Source organism: Lithobates pipiens, unplaced genomic scaffold (genome assembly GCF_037356315.1).
Source record: "Lithobates pipiens isolate NorthernLeopardFrog02 unplaced genomic scaffold, aLitPip1_a1.2 Scaffold_18, whole genome shotgun sequence".
NCBI classification, from domain to species: Eukaryota; Metazoa; Chordata; class Amphibia; order Anura; family Ranidae; genus Lithobates; species Lithobates pipiens.
This window is the reverse complement of record NW_027507758.1, coordinates 521,822,438-521,847,001: the sequence shown is the minus strand read 5'-3', so window position 1 is coordinate 521,847,001 and position 24,564 is coordinate 521,822,438. Positions and strand designations below refer to the sequence as shown.

The 24,564-nt window shown below is 42.4% G+C and overlaps 1 protein-coding gene across 2 annotated transcripts in view; it reads left to right on the top strand.

Annotated features, from left to right (window-relative positions):
• Positions 1-24,564, top strand: part of ADAM17 (ADAM metallopeptidase domain 17) — a 130,203-nt gene that overhangs the window by 12,737 nt on the left and 92,902 nt on the right. For both annotated transcript variants that reach the window (XM_077488764.1, XM_077488763.1), the window contains exons 3-6: positions 7,709-7,841; positions 9,847-9,980; positions 14,210-14,298; positions 17,148-17,310. In XM_077488764.1, coding sequence (XP_077344890.1) covers positions 7,709-7,841; positions 9,847-9,980; positions 14,210-14,298; positions 17,148-17,310 — 519 coding nt within the window. The remainder of the gene's footprint in view (positions 1-7,708; positions 7,842-9,846; positions 9,981-14,209; positions 14,299-17,147; positions 17,311-24,564) is intronic.

Here is a 24,564-nt window from a genome sequence, read left to right as displayed (position 1 = left end):
ACACGTATGACGGGACTAGAAAAAGGAAGTTCAATAACCAGTAGCCAATAGCTGCCCTTGTGTCGTTTTTGATCCAGTGGAACAGCATACAGATGAATGGTTTTCCCCGATAGGAATTGATTTCCGTCGGACAGATTTGAAACATGTTCTATTTCTAGGTTCGGCTGAAGCCCACACACGATCGGAATATCCAATGAAATTATTCAGTCTGACTTTTTCTGCCGGAAAGTCCGACCGTGTGTACACGGGATAAGTTTTGTTGCTTTATAATGTCAGATCAGCGAAAGAAGGCAGTTCTAAAGAAGATGGTACTTCTCTGACTAAGCCTGTGGATGGGTGAAATGCGTCAGTAGGGAGCAGTTTGGGAGGAGACACGCTGAAGACAATTTCTCATATATGACAATTAAGCTGATAGCTGGTTTGCGGCTCCTTATTCTTACAGCTAGTTCTGGTAGACTGGGCAAGCCTTGTTGGATGCTGGCACCCGGTATTATTGGAGTCACTGGAGGGTGGTTGCATGGCTGAACTTAGAATGGTGCTCTTCACTCTTTCTTGGGTCAAAGGCCGTTCCATTATTTAAATGGTGTTGTGATTAGCTTGGAGTGAGGGAAGTAATTCATCTGTCAGGGCCAGAAATGTTCTGAGGATTTGGCTTTGGAGAGGCCTTTTAGCGGGATGAGCGAGAGTCGTAATTCTCAGTTCAGGAAGTTCCAACGTCTTCCCGCTGACAGGCTGAATGGGAATGTTGGCACCCGTTCTGTGGCATGTGATACGATGGATTGGTCTCTGTATATTTACAAAGTATTGGCTCAGCATTAAAGAAAAATATTGTACGGTTATGCAAAGCAATGTACACAAACCGGGACAGCTTCTTACAATTTATGAGTCACTGACCATGAATGAAGATTTCCTTGTATAATGGGATCACTTACAGCATTTCACTATAGCTGCTTGTTTCCTAAAGTAAAGCTGTGTGTGTGTGTGTGTGTGTGTGTGTGTGTGTATGTGTATGTGTGTATCCATGTGTTTTTATGAGGAATTGTGTAACACGGGAATGTTATATGAAGGGACTTCACAACATTTAGCAAGAATATGATAAACCCCTTAGTCAACAAATACAATTCCTGGGTCCCCTGAGTTCTGCTTTGTGGATATCGGGACACTGGAGGGGTTGTAAACTTCTGACTGTGACTGGCTGCTCGCCCTCCTGGGATTGGTTCACCCCTACAAGAAGCAGCCTCCAGCCACTGTTTATCCTTTTGATATTGGGTAGATTGTCAGCTTATGTGCGTCAGTGGTTGTCAGGGGACTGCTGTTCCCCCTATATAGGGGATGTTAGGAAGACATGGGGTGAATCGGTAGAGGACGCTCCAGGAGAGGAGAAGAGATCTGTCTAATGACCTGTTCTAGTCTTGGGACAAGGTTTATCGCCTTATCTGGCAAAAGGTTGACTGCTGCTAGAACACTGTCTAGGTACCAGGACTGCCATGTGTTGGGGGGAACTGATTGTGGAGTTGGCCAGGGACTGACCTTTTAGGTTAGTGGTTTGGATGAGCAGATGTTTTACTTGTTTCAGTGCTCGTTCACAACAGATGCAGTCCAATGCGTTATTTGCTTGCATGAAAAATGCATGCACAGCGTTTTGCATGTATTCCTAATTCACACCAGTGCAGTCAGTTTCTGATGCAGGAAAAGAAAAGTAGAACATGCTGCATTTTGTCTGCACAGAATTGTATGGAACACAGCAAAATGTATCAAAAATGCACCGGAACTGCGTGTGGTGTGATCTGTAAGCAAAAACTCATCTGGAACGTATCCGGAGTGCATTTTTGTGGTGTGAACTGACCCTTATGCTATGGACTTGCTGTACAAAGTCCTCATGCATGGAACTGTTTTTCTATGTTGTTGAAAAAAGGTACAAAACAAACCTGCTTGGACTGTTCTGAGTGTTCCTGTCTCATGCGTGGTTTACTGCTGACAATACCAGTAAAGGAGTGCAGTGTCACCATGGGGCCACTGAATTACTTTGAAAGTATGTAAAAAATAAATAAATAAGTATGTAAATAATCCAGTCATATGATGTTGTGTACCCATTGCACTTTTTTGTGTGTGCATAATTTTTGGCACCAGGTGAAGTTTTTGAGTGCGTTTTCACACGCCATGGTCTTTCAAAATAAATAAACACTGTACTGGACTGGTGGTATGTAAAAAAATGAAACACAAAAAATATTTTTTTTATCTAATTTTTCTTTTTCAAAAAAATAAAACTTCAGAAAGCTTGCCATGCCTCTTGCTAAAAACCTCAGACTGCCTACCTTCCAAAAATAAGTAATTTGGGGGGAGGGTGGGGGGATAAAAAAAAAAACATGTAAGACAAAGGCATAATGAGCAAGTATGCATCTTGGGCTGCAACTAACAATTATTTTCATAATTGATCAGTTAGCCGATTATTGTTTCGATTAATCGGATAACCTTTCACACTGGGGTGCATGTAATGCGGCCTGCCCCCTATGTAATGTGGCTTGCCTCCATGTAAAAGTTTACTTTAAATGTTATTGTACTGCCTTCTATTACCTCCAGTCTATCAGCTTCCACCTTCTCTGGGTTCAGATGCTGATTTTCCCTGCACAGTCTTTTAACTAATTTTATACTTACCTGCTCTGTGCAATGATTTTGCACAGAGCAGTCCCAATTCTTCTCTTCTGGGGTCTCCCACCGATGCTTCTGGCTCCTCCTGCCTTCAGAGTGCCCCAATAGCAAGCTGCAAATGATAGTATAGTGTGTCCCTACAGCACGGTGTAAAAACTTTTATCTTTAGACCCACTCACTTCCTGCCCAGGACTACATGTCCCATGATGCATTGCTCCTCACACATTCACAAGTTCTCAGGCACTTACTGACATTTATGTATGGTGTACTGAGCTGTCTGTGTGCTGCACTGTATTTCCTGATATGTAAACAAATAATCCTGTATGCAGGCCAACTAATCAGCTGGCCCATTAATCGTTTATGAAAATAGTTGACAACTATTTTCATAATCGATTAGTTGTTTCAGCCCTATATGCATCCCATACTAACTCATTATGAAATGCTTACCTTAGAACGAAGCCCTTCAGTTTCACCTGCACACCGCTGAGACAGCTGACCTCTTCCTTCAGTGTTTCTTCCAGGTTTGCAGGCCCTGTCGCTGTGATTGGCCGGAGCCGCTACACATGGCCCTAAAGAAACGGCATGAGCGGCCATTTCTTCAGAGCGCATGCGCCAATGAGGTCAGTAAATCTATAGTAAATATCTCCTAAATGGTGCAAGTTTAGGATCTATTTACAGTACCTACAGGTAAGCCTTATTATAGGCTTACCTGTGGGTACAATTAAATAGGAAGATTTTACTTCCTCTTTTTAACCACTTGCCTACCAGGCCAATTCTGCCATTTCTCTCCTACATGCAAAAATCATCATCCTTTTCCCTTTTTTTTTTTTTTTTTTTTTTTTTTTAAGCAAAGACCCTAGAAAATACAGTGGCGGTCATTGCAACTTTTTATCTCGCACGGTATTTGCACAGCAATTTTACAAATGCATTTTTTTGGGGGAAAAAAAAAAACGTTTTGTGCTTTAAAAACAAAACCGTAAAGTTATCCCAATGTTTTTGCATAGTGTGGAAGTTGAAGTTACGCCAAGTAAATAGATACCTAATGTGTCACGCTTCAAAATTGCGCACGCTGGTGGAATGGCGCCAAACTTCGCTACTTAAAAATCCCCATAGGCGATGCTTTACATTTTTTTTTACTAGTTACATGTTTTGCATTACAGAGGAGCTCTAGGACCAAAATTATTGCTCTCGCTCTAATGTTCACGGCGATACCTCACATGTGTGGTTTGAACACCGTTTTCATATGTTGGCGGGACTTACGTATGCGCCTGCTTCTGCGTGTGAGCTCATGGGGATGGGGCTCTTAAATAAAATTACCAACAAATTTTTTTTTTTTTAAACACTCCCCCCACAAAAAAATTTTTTTGATCACTTTTATTCCTATTATAAGGAATGTAAACGTCCCTTGTAATAGGAATATGGCATTACAGGTCCTCTTTACAGTGAGATATGGGGGTCAATAAGACCCCACATCTCACCTCTAGGCTGGGAAGCCTGAAATAAATAAAAAAACAAAAAACGAACTCCGCTTCCCAGCTGAATCGGCACCATTTGTTTGAATGCTGAGGCCGGGCGTGACGTCATAACATTTCGCCCGACCTCCGACGATCATAGAGACTCCAGCGACTATCTGGTCCACCGGAAATCTCTATGATGAACATCCAGGGTCGGCGGAGCCTGTGTCAGACTCGCCGATCGTAGCGGTGAGTCGGTAGAAGCACCAGAGGACAGCAGGAGGGGGGACATCCCCTCTAGCCTCACGTAAGAACGATCAATCGGTGGGACAGCCACTTTGATCATTCTTATGGTGTACAGAATCGCCGGTTCTAAAAGACGACATCTGAATGATGCCTGTAGCTACAGGCATCATTCAGATTATCCCCCCTCAAAGCTGAGGACGTCATTTGGCGTACAGTGGGAGGGAATCGGTTAAAGAGTAACTGCAGTCTGCTCACATAATTTTGTAATAAAAACATCTTTGCCATTCTGAAGCTTCCCTCCAACCACTTTGCATATTATTATTATACAGGAGTTATATAGCGCCGACAGTTTGCGTAGTGCTTTACAACAGTAGGGCAGACCGTACAATTTCAATACAGGAGGAATCGGTGGGACCTGCTCATTAGAGCTTACAGTCTTATTTTATATATACTGTGATTCTGTACTTGCCAATTTATGCTGTAGAAATCTCCCTCCTACTAAATCCTGCTGCAAGCATTATAACTGTGGCAGAAAAAAAAAATGTTTTACTATCCAAAGTTAAAACAACAAGGGCAGACTATTTAACCACTTGAGACCCGCAATACGTCTATTGACGTCATGGGGTTTCGCTGGTTATATCTAAATGATGCCTGAGGCCACAGACATCATTCAGATATTGCCGTTTTCAGCCGGCGATTCCCTACATCATAAGAACGATCATAGTGGCTGTTCCGCCGCTTGATCGTTCTTACGGGGGGCGGGAGGGGACGCCCCCCCCTCCCACCGCCCTCCGGTGCTTCTACCGACTCAACGTTTCCATCGGTGAGTCGGTCACAGGATCTACCGGCCCCAGCATGTGATCATAGAGATTTCCGGCGGACTAGATTGTCCCCGGAGTCTCTATGATCGTTCGGAGGCCGGGCGCGATGTTATGACGTCACGCTCGGCCTCGGTATTCAAATTAACGGCGCCGATCTGGCTAGGAAGCCATGATCTTCTTCTTTTTTTTTTTTTTTTTATTCTTTCCAGCCTAGAGGTGAGATATGGGGTCTTATTGACCCCATATTTCACTGTAAATAGGTCCGATCGTGCCATATTCCTTTTACAAGGGATGTTTACATTCCTTGTAATAGGAATAAAAGTCATCAATTTTATTTATTTTTATATTTTTTTTTAAGTGTAAAACTAAAAAAATAAAAATAAAATTAACAATAAAAAAAAAATTTTTTTTTTTTTTTAAGCGCCCCTGTCCCCGTGAGCTCGCACACAGAAGCGAACGCATACGTAAGTCCCGCCCACATATGAAAACGGTGTTCAAACCACACATGTGAGGTATCGCCGCGAACGTTAGAGCGAGAGCAATAATTCTAGCCCTAGACCTCCTCTGTAACCCAAAACATGTAACCAGTAAAAAATTTTAAAGTGTCGCCTATGGGGATTTTTAAATACCAAAGTTTGGCGCCATTCCACGAGCGCATGCAATTTTGAAGCGTGACATGTTGGGTATCTATTTACTCGGCGTATCCTCCTCTTTCACATTATGCAAAAAAATTGGGCTAACTTTACTGTTTTTTTTTTTTTTTCTGAAAAAAACGCGTTCGAAAAATTGCTGCGCAAATACCGTGCGAGATAAAAAGTTGCAATGACCGCCATTGTATTCTCTATGGTCTTGGCTAAAAAAAACATATATAATGTTTGGGGGTTCTATGTAATTTTCTAGCAAAAAAATTAGGAATTTTACATGTAGGAGAGAAATGTCAGAATTGTCCTGGGTCTGAAGTGGTTAATAGATGGAATGATGAAAAAAAAATGAAGGTCCACTTTAAGAAATGAGCCAGGCTTTCAGTACATCATTGATCAAATATATGCACCACCATAGTTTGTAGATGCTATAGCTTTCACACAAACCATTTAATACACACTTATTGGGATTTATTTTTTCTATCTTTATCTCCCCTATGAAAGTAGATATTTTACAGTAGTGGCGCCCATTCCCGTTCCTCAGTGTATGTGCAGAAACCCCAGTCCTGTCCTTAGCCAATGTGCATCGTCTCCTCAGTGCTGAGTTCTCAGGCATGTATGGTAACCTCTCAGTACCCAGATTATTTAGGTCACTCCCTTAGCATCCAGTACCCAATGTATATGCTTTAATCTCTTGTGTGCATTCATCTCTCAGCTGCCAGTGCCCAAGGCATGTGTACTCATTCACTGAGCAGCAGGTCTTTGGCGCATATGTAATAACCCCCTTGTGGCTCGATGTCCCTCTGCATCCAGTCTCCAGTGCATGTGCAATAATCTTCACATTTTGTTCAGTGCACCACGCCAAATATTCGTCTCCCCTCCATTGGGAATCTCAGCTTTTCTGACCTGATTCCTATTTAAGCAATCCTGGACAACAGGCCTCCCCCATCTCCCACATCCCCTGCACCACCTCCAGTGTTCTGTGCTCCATGATACACTCCCTGTTTCCTCTCTGTCTAAGCTTTCTATGTCATTTTTTTTTTTGAAGGAAGACCTTTTGTATGGCCGGCATATGATACATTACAGTTCTGTCTGAAAATCAGCAAAACAGTCTTCAAATTTTTTTATTTAAAGGGGAAAAAAAATTAAATAAATATCAATATAAATTCAACCTCTGACAGTATATACAGTATATCTCTTCTGTCTGTTATTCTCAGAGTGGATTCGAGATTTTGCTATCTTACTATATAGTTGGTCATTTTATATTTACTACATCATTTACATATTTAGGAATAAATTGCCTTTTTTTTTTTTTTAAGGTTATTATCCAATTAATCTAAACAATAATAGGCCAACTAATCGATTATGAAAATAATCATTAGTTGCAGCCCTAATTGATACATGTTCATTCTTGTGTAATTAAAAAAAAAAATTCTTGTGAATTACATTAAAATTTGTTCTACGCTAAAAGCTGCCTCTGGACGTAGCAACACTCTGTGCTATGGCCAATAACTGTGACTAGTTTGTGTGCAGCTAGAAATGCCACCCCCGGACACACACTGTCTGCAAACCAGGGTCAATTGGAGATTTTGCATGGAACCTCTCAGATGAGTGATTGCATGCAAACTGCATTGACTTGTATGGAGTTCAAATGTGACAGCTGAGTGCATGTTGTGTTTAGATCCATTGGCAGTGATTTTCGCCAGCGTCCACCCCCGACTGCCTGTGTGACTGTAGCCTAACATCTCAAGCTGTTGCTATTGTTTTCTATGATTTCATATGGCTAATGGCTAGTTTATATTTGTATAGCGGAAACTCTTTCTATGCATCGCTCCAGATAAATTCTAAAATGCTATTTTGTGCAAGTCTAACTTTACCTTAATTTATTTTTTCACAGCAAACCTGGACTCCATACTGTCAGATTATGATGTCATCTCGCTGTCCAGCATCCAACAGCATTCTGTGCGAAAACGGGACTTGGAGACACAGTCTCAGGTGGAGAGGATGTTAGACTTCACAGCCCTACAACGGTAATGTCCCTCTAAGGCCCCCTGTACATACAAATTCTCCATCCTGATACTGAAGGAGCTGGTAAATCATCTGGCTGTTCTGACAGCATTCCCAACACAACCGTGCCCTGCAATTGAAAAAAAAATATATATATATTATTTATTGGGCAGCTTTACTCCTCCTTCTTCCTTCCCTCTCTTTGTGTGTGCTGTAAAAAAAAAAAAAAGAGGGGAGGAAGAAGGAGGAGTAAAGCTGCCCAATAAATAATATATATATATATTTTTTTTACAGCACACACAAACGCAGCGTGTTGGTGTAATCTGAAACAATTGCATGGTGGAACTGTATTGGGCAACATATTATGCAGTATTTTGATAATGATTATACTATATACATTTATTATTGGTGCAGTATTTTGATGCACTACCCACATATAATTAATGGGTAGTATATTGGTTTGCAATTCGACTATGCTGCTTCTATTTCAGGGATATTGAATTCAAATTCATGGAGGCCCAGTAAGTAAAATTTTCTTCTAGTAGGGGTCTCTGAATCAATAGTTGATTTCTTATTTGCGCCTGTGCGCGATGGCAAATACATGTTTTTGTGAGAGCCAAACCGCATTGTGCCACAGCAATTGCGGAACGGGCAATTTAAAAATACTTCTTTCTCTGCGCTTCTGCCTATAAGGCAGCCCATTGAAATGAATAGGCTGCAAGGAGTATCAATGTGAACCTAGCCTCAGATCCTTCACATAACAATCCTGTTATTACATCAGTATTCTCAGTCCCACCTGCACATCACAACCCCATTTCTTTATAGCACAGTCCCTAAATTCACATCAGTCCTCCTTCACAGCAGTGTCCTCACCCCCCCCCCCTTTCACAATACAGTTCTCAGCCCCCTTTTTATATCGTCCTCGCCCCTTTTTTAGCACCCCCCTTTACATTGCAGTTCCCAGCGCCCCTTCATATCACCCCCTCACTCGAACTCAGGTCTTCATCCCCTTTATAGCACTCCCTTAATATTTCAGTCCCCAGCCCCCGTTTTTTCATAGCATCGACACCCTACGTTACACAGGGCAGAGAGCACAGCAGGTTTAGAGCGGACATAGAGAAGCAGCCCACCTGTGTTTGTTCACTGTGGCTTGTTAATATATGAAGAATATTATTATTATTATTATTATTATTATTATTATTATTAATTTTTTTTTTTTTTTTTTTTTTTTTTTTTTTTAAAGAGCAACAAACGGAGTGCAGATTTTTTTATTTTTATTTATTTATTTATTTTTTTTGTTTATTTATTTTATTTTTATATTTATTTTTCCCTACTCTCCCCCTAGATCCTCTCTTCTAATGATGTCTGCTTAACTTAAAGGGTAACTCCATTTTTATGGGAAAAAATAGCAAATCGTAAAATAATAATATAGCAGATACAAATCATATTGTAATTGAATGTTATTAGGAATATGCAGCACTGTAATTTTCAGTAAAATGCTGAGTGATATGACACTATGGAGGCATTCTGTACACAGATGGTGTATGGAATGCCCACCAGATATGTAATTTCCTGCTTGTGTGATTGCCTTACTGATCTTCCCGAAAGTCTGCACTAAGATACAAATCCGGATTTTGAGCATTCCCTGCAAACAAAAATGTAATTTGTGATGAGATAAATCCCAAAGGTAAATCGCGTCTAAAAGGATGCAGCTCCTGCCACTTTCCTCATTTGAACCCTGCAAGTGCATCAGCTGATTGATAAATGATCAATTTATTATTCCCATTAGATTCCCTTAGCACATGAACGCAGAGAAGCACACAACTGTTTCTTCAGAGTAACAAAAAGTAGAAATCTGCAACAAAGTTGGTTAAAATCTGTACATAGATCACCCAGAGTGGATTTTTTTTTTTCTCAACAAAAGTGGAATTACACTTTAACTTTTTTGCTCTGTTTGTAATGTGAAATCCAGACTTTTGTTTCTGTCCACATTTGACCTTTCTGTTACACCTCTTGAATTCTTCACAGGCATTTTCAGCTCTACCTTACAGCTGATGCAGATCATCTCTCAGAAAACTTGAAAGCAGTGGTGCTGGATGGTAATGGCAAAGGGAAGGAATATCCTGTAAAGCGATCAGACTTCTTCACTGGCCATGTCATTGGTTAGTATCTTTCAGCCATCAGAACTGTAAAATAGACACTGAGTGCAGTCTAATAAGGGCTTCAGGTGACCCATATTGTAGTATTGTAAAGCTTTCCAGCTTGATGCATATCTAATGAAGTGATAGATGCTGCATCTCCACTCTTCAGCTGTGGCAGGAAGAAAATACAACCAACCATCACACTCCTATCTCTGAGAGGTAAAGCATACCTTTTATAAAAGTTTAAAGGTATGAAAAAAAACATTCCTACTTGCCTAGGTGTATGCAGCATCAATCCCATGCTGCATTTGTACCCCACTGCCCCTACACAGAGAACTGAGCGATCAAAGACTGCTGATAACTCAGTTGTCGGGTCTGCTCTGAGCACAGAGTGGTGACTGTCAGCCACCGGCTGTGTTCTCTAACCCTCCAGAGCTCGCTGGACTGTGGAGGGGCAGGAGCAGCTGGCTCAGGCTCTCAGCAGTGCGCTGAGAGGCTGAGCCAACTGCTGGTCCAGGCATCTGGGTGGATCTTGACGTTAAAGTCAGAGTCTGTACTGGCTAAGTGACGTCAGCCGACAACTGATATTAGCCCACTGCTCAGTTGAATAAGGGTCACAGGAATGCAGAACCAAGTGCACTTCTGTGATACCCAGGAAAAGTAGGGCCAAAAGAGCTTTAGGCCTAAATACTTACATGAGTCCTATATCGATCCAGTGCTGTGCCTGTCTGCAAGTCTTCTCTCCCCTCTCACAGGCTTTCACAAGCTTGGCTGAGATTAGCGGGAGCTATTGGCTCCTGCTGCTTTCAGTCAAATTCTGTGAGGAGGGGGCGGAGATGAGCTGTGCTCTGTGTTTATGGATGCACAAAGTTTGGCTCAGAAGTGCTTCCACATGTGCCCCCCCCCCCATACTAAGCTGCTTCCTATAGTGGCACACAGAAAAGAGCAGAGAACCCTGGGGGGGGGGGCCCAGAAAGTAAGGTTTAGGACTGCTCTCTGTGCAATACCATTGCACAGAGTAGGTAAATATTGTTGTTTTAATTAAAAAAAAATATGACTTTAAACCTCTTTAAGTATACCTTGACTCAATGTCAGGATTAATACAGAATACAGTGAATGCAACCACTTTGTCTGGTATTTACATCCAGTGCTATGCTTCTCTCTTATGCAAAGAGAGCTGCTGTGTCCAGGAGGAGATGCTGAACATTTTCCTTTTGCCATGCCAAGTATAGACACAGAAGTGACTGCAAAATACATTATGTATGTAAAACGCAGTCATCAGCCTACAAAGACACAGGACTCTTCTCTGTCTAAAAATGAAACCATGGCATGAAATGGAAATGAACAGGTGCATAAGTATTTTATGAGCCCCCCCCCCCCCCCCCCCCCTCCAACCATATCTGTTGCACTGGTTTTTAAGATGGCGTTCTGCAATATCCAGAAGGCTTATTGACATGAGAGTAGTGATCCAGAAATATCTGATATGGAAAATGTTGCTCCTGTGCTCCTGTTTGAGAAGGTGGGAGATAAAGCACTTCCGTGAAAGCAGATCAGAAGCCAAGGAGGGTTTTGTCTCTTCCATACATATGCCTGTTATGAGATCAAATACACCCATGATAATTTCTCTACTAACTACTGCCACCTCATCGTCTCTCTCTACCTATATCCTGTACAATATCTTTATATAGCTTAACCAGAGCCCCTTTTGTCAAGAGGAACATTACCAGCTTGAGGGATCTGTCAGGGCCTGTTCACATTGCGCGGGGCATTCCTACCTTACTATTTACCACGTATTGCAGAGAACCACAATGTACGACAACTGTGTGTCGGAGGTTTTAATGCACTGTTACAAAAAGTAGTATATGCCCCTTTTTTGGTGAGTTTGGCAGCCCATTCCAATGAATGGGCAGATTTATAAGTTGCAAATTATGCTTGTGCTAGAGCAGCGCAATGATGTTCACGCGGTAGTAAAGGCCATTAAAAAAAAAAAAAATCTTCCTCCTGCAAGTTTAGAGCATAATGTGCTAGTATGCCCCACATACTAGCACATTATGAAAGACTTGCCTTACACCCCTTTCACACCACACCGCCCATTGCGTCGGCGGTAAAACACCACTATTTTTATTATTTTTTTACCGCTGGATTTGTGGCCGATTTGCGGCGCATTTCGGATGCTATCGGGACGCTTTTACCCTCCCCGCTATTGCGGCGTTTTGCCGGCGGTATTACAGTGCCGCCCCATTGATTTCAATGGGGAGCAGCGGTGGAGGAGCGGTAAACACACAGCTCCTTTACCGCTCCAAAGAAGCTGCTGGCAGGACTTTTTTCTGACGTCCTGCCAGCGCACCACTGTAATGTGAAAGCCCTCGGGGCTTTCACACTACAGACAATGGTGCAGCTTCTTTAGGGCGGATTGCAGGCACTATTTCTAACGCTGTAGCGCCTGCAAAACGCCCTGGTGTGAAAGGGGTCTAAAAGTGGATGTAAACTCGAAAAAATTTTTTTAATTAACACTTGTACCTCGTAGAGTAGAGGCATTCATGTCATCTGTACCCAGTCTTGCCACAAATTTTTAATCCAGCTCTGGTCAAATCTTCTTATTTATTTTCAGTAAGATAAAAACAGGTAGACAGAGAAATAGGTGTCTGTTCTTCCCCCTTGCTGTGAGTAGCAGGTAATGTACGTATCTCACAAACAAGCATTCAGAGCTTCACATCTCCCCTCTCTCAGCGACTCAGAGCAGTGCTAGCTATACTGAAAACACCTCCCCGCTACAGCCTGTGTGGCACATGGGCAGGAGTCACAGGGGGGCTGTGAGCGCGCTCTGCTTCTGCCCAGAATGTGCTCTGTTTCCCCTGTGCATGCACTTCTAGTATAACAAGCATGAGATTCATACTCGCGCCACTGCCAGCAGAAGAGGAGTGTAGAGATGGGCGGGAGCCTAGTGACATCATGGCTCCGCCCACAGAGCACCACAGCATAGACCCGCGCATGGATTCTGGAGTTTTGTGGGGCTCAGTGTAGGAAAGATGGTGAGTTGTGGAAGGTAGGATTATAATTAGAAGCCATGTACAGCTACATACTTTATCATCCTGGCAACAGTGTTTATTCATGTGGTGTGAGTTTACATCCACTTTAAAACAAAGCCACCCAGCGGCGTGCTGTCACCGCTGACAAGGCTTCCATCTTCATCCAACTTTCCTTCCAGGTTCTTGTGTTCCAGCCCTTTGAATAGCAGAGCCGCGATGACGTCATTCCCATGCATCACTATGGCCATTTTTGAGCAGTGATGTCAGCCAGTATCGCTACCCCTTAATTTTATTTTCATCTGCTGGCCAGAAAATCTGGCTTGCAACTAAATGGGACTCAAGTTGTTAGGCAGTCTCAATCAGAAACTCTCACAGGTAGGATTTTCATGACAGAAGAACCCCTATTGACCTCTTCCATCATAAACTCTTCTCCCTGCCTGTCAGGGTTTATGTACACTGGAAAAAGCATTCACAGCTCAGCATACATTTACAGCAATCCCCTGTGCCATGTTGTTACTCCTGTGCCCATGCGTGGGAGTGATGTTATTGTGGCCTGGCCAAGCAGACAAATCTGAACCCACGAGGAAAACTGGTAGAAGATGGCAATGTGTGTGGCCTACAGGAGCACTGACAGCGCTCGCCAGGTAAGTTTGCCACAATGTGCTAATATGCTGTGCATACTAAAATTTACCAGGGACCAATTTAAACGTATTTTTTTTTTTTTTTTTTTAAGCGTTTGTAAAGTCAGAAGGTTTCTTTATCTTATCTTAATGCATTTTATTTATTCATTCTGTGTGCAGCAGCCCCTCTAATACTTACCTGAGCCACATCTAGCTCCAGCGATGTCCACGTGTGAATTGGCAGTCCGGGACTCTTCATCTTGATTGGCTGAGACACAGCAGCAAGGTCAATAGCAACCACTGTGGTCAATTAAACTCAGCCAATCAGGAGAGAAAGGGGGTGGGACCAAACCGCAGCTAGACGGACCTGCAGCTCTGCTCGGGTGCCCCCATAGCAAGCTGCTTGCTGCTCAAATATTCCTGCAGTTTTTTGTTTTGTTTTTCCTCTTTTTGCATCAAAGCCTTTTCTTGTGCTAAGCTGGTGATTGTATTTAGGCCCGTTTTTCTGTTTGAAAACAGTTTTCTGTACCTTGCACACATCTTCGTGCTCCTTGGGATAGTTGCGATAATCACTCAATCCCTTTTTATTTCTCCCCTGCAGGGGAACACAATTCAAAGGTTTTAGCACACATAGGAGATGGTGATTTTACAGCACGGATCACAGCAGATGGGGAAGAATATAATATAGAGGTAAGCTATGCATGTGTTTGTCCTTTTGTTGGAGAAGTTATGTCTTTCTTGACAGAGCTCTCCGGTTCATGTTATAGTTTAGGAACTTGCTCATGTCTAAGTATTTCTTCTGTGTGTTTTCCTACATAAAAATGTTTTTTAAAGTGTATGTTCAGCAGAGGGAAAAACAAACACACACACTCAAATCGAAAACCTGCATATATACAATCCTACACCACCATTTGATCCAGAAGAAGGATGGGAAAAAAAACCCCCAATAAACCATGATCCAATTTGCCCCAGCAGGGTAAATAAATTGCATCCTGAGCCCCCCAACAGGCATTTGAATATTCCCTGGATCAACTTTACCTATAACTTATATTATGTACATGTAGGAAAGAACCCAGGGCTTTTTTTTTTTAATCCAATGAGCTGGGGTGAACCACCACTGGAGGGAGTCTATTGCACATTATCGCAGCTCTTAGGCTGGGTTCACACTTGTGTGATCACAGACATTGCATGTGATTTGCACCGCATTGCTGGGCAGATCACATGCAATGTCTGTGCGATACAAATTCAGCCATACAAACTGTAGGGGTGAAATTGCATCGCATTCACACCAAAATTATGCAGGACTCCTCCTCCTTCTTTTTTTTTTTTTTTTTTTTTTTTTTTTTATGGTCTGCACTGGAATCTGATTGCATGGGTGTTCACACCTTTTGCGATCCAATTTCCTGCTCCATTTCACAGTTCGCACTGCGAAACAATCTGGGAGTGTCATTAACTTTGCATTGACACCTGTAGTGGTTCACAGTTGTCATTGTGAACCGCCGAGTGACATGCGATGTGGGAACCTGCATTGGAATCTCGCTGGTTCCTACATCGCATGTGTGTGAACTGGATTTGCTGTGAAGCCTTTCTGTGTTTGCAGATGAAATCTCTTTTCTTCCAGACATGAACAGTGCCCCATTGTCCTCCTGTGATTACCTAAAAGTGAATAACTCAACACCAAGTTCACTATATGGCCCTTATGTATTTATACACGATGATCAGATTCCCCCCCCCCCCCCCCCTTAGACTCCTTTCACACTGGGGCCACCTGTGCGTTAGCGGTAAAGCGCCGCTCATTTTAGCGGCACTTTACCACTGTGTTTTTTAGCGGTTCTTTTCGGCTGCTAGCTGGGAGCTTTTAACCCCAAAGAACGGGTTAAAACCACCCACGTTGCGGCGCTTCCTAATTGCTTTTCAGGTACTTTGGAAGCACTACCCATTCATTGCAATGGGCAGGGGTGTTTTGGGAGCGCTGTATACATGTGCTTGCAGGACTTTTTCTAACGTCCCACAAGTGCACCGTCCCAGTGTGAAAGCACTTGGGCTTTCACACTCGGGCGGCATGGGAGGCAGTTTTCAGGCGCTTTACAGGCACTATTTCTAGCACTAAAATGCCTAAAAACTGACTCGGTGGGAAAGGGGTCTTAATCTTTTTCCCTTTTTGTTTGTGTTTCTAGGACATAGTGAGGGGAATTCGACCTTAGCGCATAAAAGATAAACATTTTTGCTGTATCCTAAAAGTGATTGTAAGAGCTGGTTCACACAGGGGCAACACGACTTCCAACGCGACTTTTGGAGGCAACTTGAACACGACTTGTCAACACGACTTGGGGCGACTTACAACACGACCTCAGGTCGCCCCAGGCCAGGCGACTTTCACCGTGGCCAATCAGAGAATGAGCTCTCAAGGGGGACCTCCACACCAAATTGAAACAAAAACGGCGTGGAAGTAGTACAGGAACCTTTTCTGAAGTCGGAGCGACTTCAGTAGTGTGCCTTAAGACTGCTCTCATTCACTTACATTGATTTTTACATGTAACATGACTAGGGGCGACCTGAAGTCGGATCTGAGTTGCCCCTGTGTGAATCGGCTCTAAAGCCTTGTGTTGTTTATTTTTTATAGAAAAAAAAAAACATGTTATACTTGCCTTCTCTGCATTGGATTTGCACAGAGCAGCCTAAATCCTCCTCTTCGCAGGTCCCTATTCGGCTCTCCTAGCCACTCCCTCCTGTCAAGTGTACCCCCACAGCATGCTATGGGGGCATTCAAGCCGAGTCACAGCTACCTGTGTCCATTCAGACACAGAGCCGCAGCCCGCCCCACCTCCTCTCTCTTCTGATTGGCTAGTTCACTTTGACAGCAGTAGGAGCCAATGGCGCAACTGCTGTGTCTCAGCCAATCAGGAGGGAGCGTCTCAGACACTTATAGACATCGCATTAAGATAAAAATCCTTCTGACTTTACAGCCCCTATAACCTTTTTGCTGCTAGGCCTGGCATTCTAGTAATCCTCAGGAGGCCTGTTTTGCAGTATTACATTTTTTTTTTTTTTTTTTTTTCATATAAAGCTTTCAGAAATTGGGAAGAGATTCCCCACCCCAACCTATATTTTTTTCTGAATGCATAGTTTTAAAGAGATGAGATGTGTGGAGGGTGTTCTGTAGTCCTAACACATTTTCTGTCCTAGGTGACAATAATGCCCTTTCATAGATTCTGCATAGTGGCAATTATTCATCAAAACTAGAGCAGACAGAATCTGGAGCAGTTATGCATGCCAACCTGACTAAATAAAAGATGGAAGCTGATTGGTTGTCATGCACAGATTCTGGCTGATCCATTTTTTGATGAATTTCCCTCAGTCAGTTAGCACTGCCATACTAGGTCAGGAAGTGTGTTACTGGTGTGGTTATCAGGTGCAAATAAAGGCAAAAATACTGAGAAAAACGAATGCAGCCACCACATATACAGACTGTAAGCCTGAAAATATTACATTTTTTATACTATTAGAAGTAGTGCACTAGATTTTTTTTTTTCCATTAGCCCCTATGGAGGTATACAGAGAATACATCAAAGGATAACCTATTAGTGTACAGATCAGAAGACATCAGAGAAGTCTCTCGTCTACAGTCCTCTAAAGTGTGTGGTTACATTAAGCCAGAACAAGATCTTTTCAGGAATCAGCCTGACCCCTCGGATACTCATGGTAAGTGCTGCATGTTTACCAATGTTCAGACAAGCACAACTGATGTGAAAGACCTTTTAGAGATATTATTTAATACTATTGTGCATGGCAATGTAATGCATCAATTCCACCAGCCCCTTAATAGCAAATCGGAATCCGCTTTTCTTTTTTTGGAATTTTTGTTTTTTTTATTTTGCACAAGAAGAATAATCCATACAAAACATTGGATAGGTATTACATCCGCCAATATGAGCAGTAGATGCACATCAGTTCAAATAACAGTACAAATATCAAACTCCCCTAACTGAACCATTCAGATTTCCGTCCCTATCCTTTAGTGCAGTGTAGTAGTTTACTGTTGTTGTTTGTTTTTTTTTTTTGTTTTTTTTAAACAACCACCGATTTCAAAAAGATTAAAACCAACTAATAGGGGAGGATAAGACTTCCCTCCTGCCCCCCAGGAGAGAAAAGCAACCATGCCTCTCTACTCCAAAGGGGCGACATTCAAGTGCTTTTGAGCAATAGTACTGGGAAAACCGAACCAATCCTCATTTGAGTAGTGTGTTCATTACCTCCCCTCTTGGCTGGAAACCGTGCAGCCTAAAAAGAAAACACTCTTAGTCATATCCAATAGTCTATGACCCTTCTTCCTCCAGTCTGTTCTTAGTCTACCCACCTATACCATACCTTCCTAAACCTTTTGGGAGCCTCTCTAGCTTCCTAGGTCATCCTATACAACACGTCAGCATTTACTGTTTTTATCCACATCCCAAGTGTCAGCTGTTCGTCATTAATCCAGTGCCTAGCAGTGAGTTTCCTAACTCCGAAAAACAGGTTCCTAAGAAACAATTTATTGTATACGTTTATGTCCTGATCAAAAATCCCCAGGAGGCAACGTAGTGGAAACGGATAATAGGCAGGCCAAATTTATCCGAGATAGATTCAGTTACCTGCGACCATAATGGTCTCACCTTTTGGCATTCCCGCACATGTATAAAGGTGCCCTCTGCTCCCATACGTTTATGGCAGAATCCCTCCTGCACATTCGGTAAAGTCTACCTGGCATATTATACTGCTGGTGAGGTAACAAAATTGGATAATTTTATCTGTAGACGACCTAAAAGATACCAAATACGTGTCCAGAACCTCCTGCCATAATTCTTCCGACAACTCTGGGACAGTCGTCACCCACCGATCCCTGGCCCTAGAGGTTAAACCCATTACTCCGGGACCAACTACCCCATAGTATCTAGAGATTCTCTTAGATGGATCCAGATCAATCCGAACCTTCTCCATTTCCGTATTTTGTATGTCTTTTCTCCAGGTCCTAGATATTCTAAATTGGTCCCATAATTGGGAGAAAGTACAGAGACGATCATCCTGACAGATGTGGTGTTAAGTACTTTATGCCATATTTAGCCCACGTCTTCTGCCCGTCAGGTAGTTTAAAAAAACTCTCCCAAAGTTTTATTGCACCATAAGGGACTATTTGGAGATACCAACAAGGGCTCATCTCTCTGCCGTTGGGAGCAGAGATTAAATATTTTCCCAGGAAGCGCCATCACTGATCCCACCTTCCTCCCCGGAATCCCTTTCCTGTACACCATATTTTGCAGGGTTTTTTGTGAGGTGGCAACTTTTGTCTCCAACAAGGTTGTGGCATTGGGTGTCTGGGGAAAAGTCGCCAGTGCAAAAAGTGTAGTTGTGAGGCCAAAAAAGGAACGCAAATTGGGAAAGGCCACCCCCCCCATTGTAACCGGCAACTTTAAGACCGTTAGAGAGACCCTGGGGGCTCGTGAACCCCACAGAAATCCCACAATAATGGAGTCAACGTGCCTGAAGATCCGTAGTGTCACAAAAAATGGGGAATTCAAGAAGATATAGAGAAACTTAGGGAGAAAAAGCATCTTAAAGAGATTTATTTGTCCCATCAAAGTAATCGGTAAATTCTGCCATCTCTGCACCTTCTCCCAAAAATTCCCAATAATCTGTAAAAAATTGGTCTCCAGAAACCTTGAGATAGGAAGCTGACCCTCGATCCCTAAATATTTGAAAGAGGTGGACAAAGGAATGTGGCAGTCTGATGGAATTACCACTGCGTCGTCAATAGGGAAGAGGGACGATTTCGTCCAATTTATCCAAAATCCTGAGTAAAATCAGCTTTTCTTAAAGTGAACCTGAACTTTGCCTTTATGGAGCAAAGCAACAAATGTACTTTAACCATTGATACCATTATAAAGGATTCTACCAGTGGTAAGCACACCCGTCTTTCCCAGTAGAAGCCTAAGGCACAGACTGCAAAATCTTCTCCCTCTTTATTTGTTAGGAAACGTCTCTTTTGTTTCTCCACTCCTGTGCCTGCCATGTTGAGATTGGGCAGGTTTTTCTTCAGGTACAAAGATCCTTAAGAATAAGTAGTGGATGCTCTGGTGGCTCCACAGTACACAGTGCTGCTGAAAGGGGGGTAGCACTTGCTCTCCTGTATGGGGCCCAGGCCACATATGTTCAAGAGGGGGCCCCAGAGCAGCAGCAGTGGGCGCAATTACAGGAACCAATCCCCCTGTACCCTTCCCTGTGTTTCAGTTTGTGAATGAACAGGTTGCCTCTGTACAGATCGCTTCCTGTTCATTTACTCTGCAGCTGAGGTGGGCGCATTCTCATAGGAATTCTGGTTGAATGAATAAATGGTTTGTTCATTCAGCAGGAGCCACATGTTAGGCTTGGTTCACTGTTCCTGTCAGCTTGGCTGTATGGAGGTCCCATGATTTCTAACAGCAGCCCTGTCAATACCACCTAAGCTTTTTGAGATGATGGGCATTCTGATGTTTCCCATTGCTTTTCACTGGCCGAGGCAGATTTTGCACCCTGACTTTGTAGAGCTTCTGGTGGACACTCTGGGCTCTGCCAGATTGTCTGTATCTTCTGTGTGGAGGACTGATGTTCCATCCTGCTTTACGGCTGCTGGTTTTAACAGCAAGGTTGTTTGAAGACCATGATTTAAGAGAAGGGAGCATCTTTGAATTTGTGATTGCTACGATTCTAAAAGCAACAAAGTCTATTTTCCGCAACCTCTACCATCAGACATGGAAGGCATACTTCACTCAGTGTATGTCTCAGGGCCTTGACCGCAGAAGTTTCTCCAGGGGACAAATTCTCTCATCCTATAGCTGGATCTTGAGCAGTGTTTGGCTCTCAGCACTAGTAAAGGTCAGGTTTCAGCTCTGTCTATCTTGTTTAAGAAGGCTCTTCACCTCCTCACTTCTTAATTAGGCCACTCACAAAATTCTTACGCTCACATTTAGACCTGGAAGTGGCACCTTAGCTTTATGCTCCCATTTAGGGTCTAAATGCAAGCATAAGAATTTTTACATGTGAGTGTAATACAGGAACAATATTTTTTTAAATAACATTTACTACACTATGGCAGCCTTTTCCTCCTTATTGACCCTTCGTGGGTAGAGTGTGTGTGTGTGGCATGTCTTTCGTTCCCATGGTTGTACAACAAAAGAGCTGTTTTTACTCTTTGGAAGTGCCGCTATCTTCTTCTTTTCTACCTGCATATATGGGGTTTGCAGACCCAGGTAGGCACCCAGGGTTTTTGACAGCTGAAGATCTCATAGGAAATCCTTTGGAACAGTGCTTACCTCAATTGCTTTTTCCAGGCTTTTCCCCCTTCTTTTCTTATAATAAGAAAACAGGAGTGCGGTATCCTCATTAGCATAACAATAATTATTAAAAGAAAATAACACACTTGTAGTTAAAATTCTCGGAAATCGGCATAGGTGGTAAGTCTCCCCAAAGGTGGAGACAAAGCGAGGCTGTATACAGGAAACGGCAACTCCAGATCCCTTGTGCAGATCCCTGTGATGCAGGCCAGGGGATCTGGAGTTCCCGTTTCCTGCATACGGCCTTGCTATGTCTCCGCCTTTGGGGAGACTTACCACCTATGCTGATTTTCCAAGAATTTTAACTGTAAGCATGCTATTATTTTCTTTATTATTATGCTAATGTGGACCCCAAACTCCTGTTTTCTTGTTTGAGTTGCTTTGGATCATCCTGGATCTCTTCTGGAAGCTGCAGAACCTGTCGTATTTCCTGACTGGATTAGGATTCCAATTATCACATTGATATTTCTGCCATTCGACATTGGAAGCTGGGAGTGTAATGACTTGTAGTGAGCTTTGCTGGTTTGTGGATTTACTTTCATTCTTTGCTCTCCTTTTCTTATAATTGCCTGAGTGCTGAGTTTCAAATATACTGAGTGGTACTGATACATGTGGGAAGCAAGGAAGGGTCCAGGAGTCCAAAGGAGATCCTGGTAGGGAAAATATCCAAAAGCTTGGCTGCCTCTTATGCTGGTAGGTCACGGATTGCACTGGGGACAAGGTGGATTTATTTATTTTTGCACCTTATTGATGGATTTGTTTCGTGCACAGTTTATGCACTGAGAATGTGTATAATGAGGCACTGAGAGACTTTATTGTATCACATCCGATGATATAGTTACCTTTACCATTTTGTTATTTTATGGTTTAGCACATAAGTAGGTTTAAAAATTGAGCTAGCTCTGTGAAAGGGTGTTCTTCACCGGTTAAGGTTGCTTGCAATGTCTGTTTCTCTGTGTTTCACAGCAGTAATGATTATCTTAGTAGAAGGTGAAAAGCTAAATCTTGAAATTAACATTAATGATGCTTCCCTCCTTCTCCTTTCTTTGCTGCCCACTCACTTGTAATAAAGAACAGCCTCTGCGTGGGAGAATCTTGCACCAGACTTTCGGCTTGTGAACAGCAGGGGAGCCTCTTCGCTGTGTGGGATAATAGGCAATTATGTGTATTGCTGCACTACAAGCAGGCAGTATTAATGTCTCTACAGGGCAGGTCACTAGTGCAAGTCAGAAGATGATATAAGAGCTCTAGCCAATTAAGAGCGACATCATGTTGAGGCTTCAGGTGACATTTAGTACAGAGCTGTGACTTTTTTTTTATTTTATTTTTTTTAACGTAATCATTTTCTTTTTCAACGGCACTGGCCAAAAAATGTATTGGGACTTTAAAGGAGCACCCAGAGGTGTCTCCATCCTGGTTAATGAATATAGACTAAAAAGAAGTTGGGACTTTAGATGAAGCACTTGAATAGTGGAGGTGAGTTGCAATGTAAAATGTTTATTAAATAACATTGATCTAAAGACATTAAACCATTGCTGATTTCAGAAATAATTACACAGGGCCTGTACATGATGAATAGAAAGATACATCATAACACGTATTCCAAGAGGTAGATGTGTAGATAAATATGCCCTGCTAATGCCACTGGCAACATTTTTATATATATATTCCATAGAAAGGTCTGTTGCATTCGCTCCTGATGAATGGGAATTACCCATGAAACGCGTCAAGCTTTACTTGATGCCACAGCAACACTTTATACGGACCTATTTTTACTTTATTACCATTAGACTCTGACATCGTTTACATAGCATTTGGTGGATGCATATTTACCATTTGGGTGCATGTTCCAGCACCAGGCATGTTGCCAGTGGCATTAGTAGGCCATATTTATCTACCTCTTGGAACACGTGTTTTGCATGTATCTTTCTATTCATCATGTTCAGGCCCTGTGTACACTCTGTGTATATATAGGAATAATCAACAATGGTTTAATGTCTTTTTAGATCAATGTTATTTAATAAACATTTTATATTGTAACTCACCTCCACTATTCAGGTGCTTAATCTAAAGTCCCAACTTCCTTTTCGTTTGGCCAAAAAATTATACAACAGCACACTTTGCTTTGTACCCGCATACATGTGCAATGTGGTAAAATGTGTAATTGTAAGAAATTATGCTATGAACATTGATAACTACTGTTGGCCTCCACGTGAAACTTGTTTTCCTCCAGTCATCTCTCAAGACTGTATGTGAGACCGTGGCTCCTCCCACCAGAAAATGTGTCACCAGGTCAAAGATTGACAGGAAGTCCTTCAATCGTCCTCAGTTATTGTATTTTGTTCATCCAGGGGACACGTGTTGCTGGATCGTAGGTGGCAATGTCTGCTGGCCTGCCATTTCCTTCAACTGTAATGTTAAAGATGGTTATCAGTAGTTTTCCTACCTATTGTTTACCCCTCCCCAGATCCCTCCTTTGTACAGGTAAGAGAAGACCTGGTTCCCCTTCCTCCTCCTATGCCTGGTCAAAGCCATGAACTAATACCCCATACACACGATTGTACGGAAAATACCGCTTTCTAAGCGATCGTACGATAATCGGATTGTTAGTACAGAGCTTTTCGAGAGCTGATCATGACAGTTCATCCGATATTATTCTATCAGACGTACGATTCCAGTTCCTACGATTTTCATTTAATCAGTACAGCTATCGTTCGAAAATGCAATACAAATCACGACCTCACATCCGAATTTTTTTTTTCTGTTTATACAGGAATTTCCGTAACTTTAGTAAACTCATCAGATTCAATCTGAGATTAGCATGCAACAAAAAAAAGCGGATGATCATTCATCCGATAATCTCATCGTGTGTACAGGGCTTTACTGACTTGATGCCTGCCTCGTTTGACAGTTGTGGGTGGCTGTGGAGTCTGAGGGGACTATGCATAGCTAGGAATTCGTTTTTTTTTTTTTTTTAGCTTTCTCAATTAAAACTTTCACTTTGACACAGACATGCCTAGAGAACAGATTCTTTACTCTTTTTCGCCATGCTTTTTAGAGATGTAGGGTTTATTACTCTGTTGCACTAGTTAATTTTGTCCAGACATGCTTAATGTAGTTCTAAAGGCTCAGGGTTCTTCACCTTTATCACAGCAAACATGCACTCCTGTGCAATGGTGTGATAGTCAGTCACTCAAAGGATAGTTGCTATGGCCTTGCTGCCCTCCAGGATAGGGGATATCCTAGTAGTCACAGAACAAGAAAGAAAAGGGTAACAGTACAGTACCGATATGCCACATCATGCGGCTATTTTATCTTTATATGTTTATACCCTAAAATGTACAATGCGGACAGGATGATGGTTTTTATTAGTTATGATTGTGCTGATCTCTCTGGATGTTGAACCCTCCCCTCAGTGGGCGGGGAACCTAGGCTCCTGTCTAATTATTGCACATGCATCTGTAAAAATAAAAAAAATGAAGCTGAAGGGATCACTGTTGCTAGGCTTTGAAGAAGCTGTGACTTCAAAACGCGTCAACAAGCAGCAGCACTGATGTCTTTTCCATAGTTATCTGGAAACCAATGGTCCTGGACTGATCACCACGATCAG